The following is a 5,746-nucleotide window of genomic DNA, read 5'->3' as shown; positions in this document are numbered from 1 at the left end:
ATCAAATATCAAGTCAATATATTTGACAACATTTTTTTTCCCCCTCAGTCAGGTGATGTGAGCTGTGATGTGAATGAGGTGGTCAACTCACTGAAGACAGGCAGGCATCTCCATTCACCCGCCTTCATCAAAGAGTCCTTCAAGGGTATCGAGAGCCTGGTGAGTGTTTGTGTATCTGTGTGTGTGTGTGGGGGGGGGTGGGGGGTGGGGGGGATAGATCGGTTGGTAATTTAGTATTCACGCTATATCAGATATCAGTAGAGTGGGCCCCAGTACTAGCCATTGCATTAACAGCACTTAACCTTGGACCTCATTAAACAAATACGTCTTTATGAACTAGTACACAGTATCGGTTGAATTGGAGATGGTGAAATATAGTGTGTTTGCATGTCAGGGGATACTGGAAACGGGATACTGTAATGAGTAATGGATATTACTATCGTATAACAAATTATATATGTTCACCGATAACAATGGTTTCTAATGTATACTAAATGGATTTAGCTCACACAGTCTTTCTCTATTCATAGGACTGTAACACCTCGAAATGCCAGTCAGTGACATGCGTCCTCAAACACATGACGATCAGGAGCCATTATTCTGTAAACGTCACAACACGTATATGGAACGGCACCTTTGCTTTAGTATGTTAATCTTTTGTCGAATTTCACTGCAGTTTTTTTTTTTCTCTCAAATACTTTTTAGCATGGGCAGCCTACAGCATGATGGTATTATTTAAAATTTCAATGATTATTTTTTTAATAATCATTGAATGGAGTATTTTGTGAAAAGAAATGAGACGCGTGTTAGTATCTACTCTGCAGCGAGTGTACCAGTATACACGACTGCGTTCCTCTGCTTCTTACAGGCATCGTTCCAGGCCGTGTCTCTGAGTGTGAGTGCTGGTGTAGAGACGGACTTGCCAGATCTGCTAGTGATTACAGATAAACACCGCAAGGTACACACCAGCAAGCATCTCTGACTAGGGAGACCTACTCCCTCAGGAGGACCATACATATTTTATACAACTGTATGACGTATGTCTTTTATACAACCCAGGGGGGGATTCGTACAATAAATGTCTAGATTATTGTGGGGAAATCGTGTTTTACGGGTGGGTTGGAACTATGAGACATTAACTGATTTTGAAAGTTCTAAACGAGTCCAACGTTTAGTGCAGAAGGAGCTTAGAAATGGGCTGTGAAAGTTCAGCGGTGAAGGTTCAGGAGAGTTCAGTGGTGCTCTTGTGGAGTTGGGAGAATCTTCTAGAAGAGCCTGCTACTAGGACAGCCTTGTGAAGTGAATTTCAACGAGCTGTCTGCCTCTCTGCCAGAGCATAAGTAACTTAGTTATGTGTAGCCCCAAGACCCAACTCTTCAGAGAACACCTCCCTTCCTAACTGGCACCTTGGCTTAACTTGCACTTAAGCAGTGACAGTCCCGCACTTCTTTTTCCTTTTTCTTTCTATGTCGTTTTCTATTTTTTTTTTTTTTTAAAAGCAGTATTTATTGTTACACCAGGTTCTTTTGCTCTTAGCTTGATGGTTCTCTCCCTTGTACGTTGCTTTGGACAAAAGCGTCTGCTAAATTACTAAATGTAAATGTGGCCCTGTGAGAATAAGGGTGACCGTGACCCATCAGAAGACATTATACCATCTTTAATCTTACCCTTATCGATGACATCATCATTTACTGTTTGTGTTCAGTACTATGCTCAGGTTAGACAGTGAAGGGGGGCTGTTGTTGTTTATCAGTGGTTGTTGTTGTTGTTTATCAGTGGATGTTGTTGTTGTTTATCAGTGGATGTTGTTGTTGTTTGTCAATTTGTCAGTGGACGGTCTGTAAGATACGTCTCATTCTCTCTGCAAAGGTGAAGGTGGCCATCGTCAAGTCTGGAGTGAAATTGGACGTGCCCTTCGTTGTAATCGTGGGAAGTGTGCTTGGCGGCCTGCTTCTTCTGGCGGTTGTCACAGCAACACTGTGGACGGTATGCAAATGTGTGGAGAAGGGAGGATATTCCTGCAGTTTATGAACACTTATCCAAGCTCCTTTATGATGGGTAGTTTGTCTGTGATGTTGCTGTTATAGACGTCGGTTTTGTGGCTATGTCTTTTTTTTCTGAAGCATCTTTATGTTGAAACTCAGTTGGTAACGGAAGAACATATTTGGTATAAACGATAAACTCAGTTGGTAACGGAAGAACATATTTGGTATAAATGATAAACTCAGTTGGTAACGGAAGAACATATTTGGTTTAAATGATGAACTCAGTTGGTAACGGAAGAACATATTTGGTATAAATGATAAACTCAGTTGGTAACGGAAGAACATATTTGGTATAAACGATGTGGTGGTTGTTGTGTCACCAGCTTGGCTTCTTCAAGAGGAGGCACAAACAGCCGAGGATGATGAGCGGTGGTGAGGGTGAGACAGACTGAAGTGTCCCTGCACGAGAGAACACACCAGGAGAACAAAGTCTTCCAAAGAACCGGGGCTACTGCAGAACCCTTTTAACCTACCCGTGCGGAACAGCGTGTTTGTCTGAAAAGCAGCTTTGTGTTGTGGGCAGACGTGATGGGAGGCTTGTGGAGAGGAGTGAATGTTCATCACGAGGGACCCCACGGCGAGGGGAGGGGGGGGGGGAGTGGGTCATATGTGACTAATGGTTCAGGAACTTAAGATGGGGGACAAGGAGATTCTCTAAAGTGGCATTGAGTCTAGACGACCAGAGAGATCACAACGGTATGCAGGCATGCCTAGGTCTTTTATCCACCGCATATTTATTTTTCTGTTAAAAACACTTTTGGACCTGCATCTGTCAAATGTTAAATTGACTCTCAGGCACTTTGTTTTATACATTTTTATAATTAAAAAAATATTTGTATAAATGTCATGCATGTGATGACAATTATGTTTACACGTAAGTGCCTTTAACCTTTATCTTTTACCTTTTTACCTGAAAATAACTTTGGATTTGGAAACAGCAACAGCGAAAGGTGATGATTGATCATGTTGTAGCCTCAATCAGGTAATGGACCTATGGACTACAAACTATTTATGCCCCAAAGTTTAAATTAGTCTGAAATCAATATTTATGTTTAAAAATGTACCTAGTAAAGGGGTATATACAGTTAAAATAGATATATTTCTTCAATTAAGGCATCCCAATCAGTGTACATAACAAGCATATTTTGAGTACATTCTTTAGACTGTAATTATTTAATTCATTTGTTTACTTGAACAGTATACCCATTGTTCTGAATGAAAATGCATAGACTAGTGTGTTGCCCTACCACATTCATGATGCTGTACCATAGAGTTCCGACATAACATTACTGCATTGAAGGCTAGTGTGTTGCCTTCCATTAAAACAGTTGGAGGTGTGAACCAGTTCAGTGTGTGATTTGAAATGCCATAAAACATCTGTCCCGTCCCGTCCCGTCCCTGTGTGAAACTTGTGGGCTGCGTGTACATTCTCTACTTCTTCCCGGCAACTGACCACAAACACTCCTTATTCTGCTTCCAGCTGGCCTCTTCGGTTTCATAGACCTCCTACGACAACAAAAAAATATCAATGTTTAACATGTTTGCACACACACACACACACACACACACACACACACACACACACACACACACACACACACACACACACACACACACACACACACACACACACAAATGTTTAACATGTTTGCTGGAGTTTTACAAGTCATCGGATAACACGTTACGGGTTTTGATGCTAGTAAAAAAACACGGTTATGGACACAACAGTGAAAAATATGAATGGGCTAAATACATTTCCTACACTAAATACATTTCCCATTTTAAGTTCCAGTTACACTAGTGAAAACTCCTCAGAGTTTGCACAACAGTGACAGATTTTAGTTCAACACGCATTGCCAATGTGCCCATAAAACCAATATTGTGATTACCTTTGGACAAAATGTCACTGAAATAAAACGTAAAACTGAAGAAAAACCGCTATAGGCACATTTAGTGTGCTCGGTTACCCCCTCTCTGAGTTCAAAGGTCAGACACTATAAGGGGTGTGTCGTGTCTCTTGACTCTAGCATGAGACGCTTTCATTCTTTCACACAAGAAAAGAACAGAATCACAAGACCACTCCAAATCACATGTGGCCAATTGGTTTTGCTTCCTTGCTACAGCAAGTTGCACAGTGTCCTGCAAGCACCGATGTGGAGTGAACTCTACTCTTATCATGCTACCTACACATGGAAGCCTATTTGCCATATGTGGTTCTTAACATAAAGAAATGTAAAGCCAACAACAACAACAAGCTGGATAAAAACGTCTTCTAAATGACAATGTAAATGTAAGACTTTCAGTTAAAATGAAGACCCATTAAAATGTATCCTAACTAAGCAAGAAAGTATTAAGGTTCTCGTAGCCATGGTGACTGGTTGATGAACCTTTTTCCAGATGGGGACGGTGGCCTTGAGCGTGTCAATGCAGAACCTCACGGCTTCCAGAGAGTCAGCTCTGTGTGGTGATGAAATCCCCACCATCACACTGGCCTCCATCACAGGAACCACCCTGCAAACCAGGAAAATAAAACATCCCACCTTTGAAAAGGACTGTTCACTTAAAGTGACCCATATAAGGAGAAAGAAAGAGACGGATCCATTATGTGACTGAAGAGAAGCTGACCCCAATCTATGCTGGATACAGATGTGCCTTACTGTTGGCCACTCCGCTCTGATGCGGGTGCAAATCTTCTTCATCTCCAACTCGGCCATGGGGACGTACGCTTCATACTCCAGCTGAATCACCTTCTGGCCTTCGAAAGTGTCTCTTGTAGTTCCTTTAGGGCAAAGAAAAAAAACACATACAGTGCTTACATTTACGTACATAAGCAATTAGGTCACGGTAGACTTATTTCAGACTGGCCGTCGTAGTGTCAGCCAGTCACAACAGGTAAATGGATGTGAACAGCATAGGTAAAGGGAGATAAAGATGAGAGCACTGAGTGATTTATTTGAAGGGTTAGTGTGTGCGTATTGTGGTGTCAGCCAGTCACAACGGGTAAATGGTTGTGAACAGCATAGGTAAAGGGAGATAAAGATGAGAGCACTGAGTGATTCATTTGAAGGGTTAGTGTGTGTGTGTGCGTGTGTGTGTGTGTGTGTGTTGTGGTGTCAGCCAGTCACAACAGGTAAATGGATGTGAATAGCATGTTTTTCTCTCACCGATGAACATAGATATGGCTCCACAAGACGGACAGGTGACAGAGGCGGACACCACATCAGATGACAGTTTTTCATGTGTGAGTTTGATAAGGTCGCGTGGACTGTCCACATCCTCAGTCATCCCCTGTAAGTGTAGGACAATACAATCACCTCACTGTCCTGGAGGAAGAGGGCATATTTTTGGCTAATGGAGCAAACAGACCACTGGGGAAATTTGGTTAAGGAATTTATCAGAAAGGTTTTCACTTCAACTTGTATTTGTAGAACTAAGTACGTGGAACATAAATCTGAGGGAGCGTTTTGTTGTTTTTACGAAGATGCCTGGGTATGTTCTACATTTTGTTAATGTATATCACATTCCATCACGAAAGTAAAATGTTGCAGGGTGACCTCCGGACCTGGGCTCGATGATTAACCCCCGCTGAGTGGCGGTATGACTGCCACTTCGTCCCCGTCGCGTAAACTCAAAGACTGGTCACCCAAAGGCACGTACTCTTGACGCACAGCCAGCACCACCTGCTCCCGTATCACAGACAG

At 42.3% G+C, this 5,746-nt stretch overlaps 2 protein-coding genes across 2 annotated transcripts in view; one reads left to right on the top strand and one right to left on the bottom strand.

Annotated features, from left to right (window-relative positions):
* Positions 1-2,437, top strand: part of LOC308368411 (integrin alpha-2-like) — a gene marked incomplete at both ends in the record, with an annotated part of 18,804 nt that extends 16,367 nt beyond the window's left edge. The window contains 5 exons of the mRNA XM_080842581.1: positions 49-159; positions 531-644; positions 869-958; positions 1,870-1,986; positions 2,369-2,437. Coding sequence (XP_080698707.1) covers positions 49-159; positions 531-644; positions 869-958; positions 1,870-1,986; positions 2,369-2,437 — 501 coding nt within the window. The remainder of the gene's footprint in view (positions 1-48; positions 160-530; positions 645-868; positions 959-1,869; positions 1,987-2,368) is intronic.
* A 630-nt stretch (positions 2,438-3,067) lies between these two features.
* Positions 3,068-5,746, bottom strand: LOC308368295 (molybdopterin synthase catalytic subunit). Its single transcript, XM_080842441.1, has 5 exons — positions 5,608-5,746; positions 5,210-5,333; positions 4,671-4,824; positions 4,433-4,556; positions 3,068-3,551 (listed from the first exon to the last, which is right to left on the bottom strand). The coding sequence occupies exons 2-5, from the start codon at positions 5,328-5,330 to the stop codon at positions 3,477-3,479; spliced, it is 474 nt and encodes a 157-aa protein (XP_080698567.1). The 5' UTR covers positions 5,331-5,333; positions 5,608-5,746; the 3' UTR covers positions 3,068-3,476.

Source organism: Sprattus sprattus, assembly GCF_963457725.1.
Source record: "Sprattus sprattus genome assembly, chromosome: 7".
NCBI lineage: Eukaryota > Metazoa > Chordata > Actinopteri > Clupeiformes > Clupeidae > Sprattus > Sprattus sprattus.
This window is presented reverse-complemented; position numbering and strand designations above follow the sequence as displayed.

Bases quoted from the DNA above. Each gene is read 5' to 3' on its own strand.
- LOC308368295 (XM_080842441.1), bottom strand. From the start codon at position 5,330: ATGACTGAGGATGTGGACAGTCCACGCGACCTTATCAAACTCACACAT. The intron at 4,825-5,209 runs GTGAGAGAAAAA...TTTGCCCTAAAG, and splicing joins AGCCATATCTATGTTCATCG to GAACTACAAGAGACACTTTC. The intron at 4,557-4,670 runs GTCAGCTTCTCT...CCTGGTTTGCAG, and splicing joins TGTATCCAGCATAGATTGGG to GGTGGTTCCTGTGATGGAGG.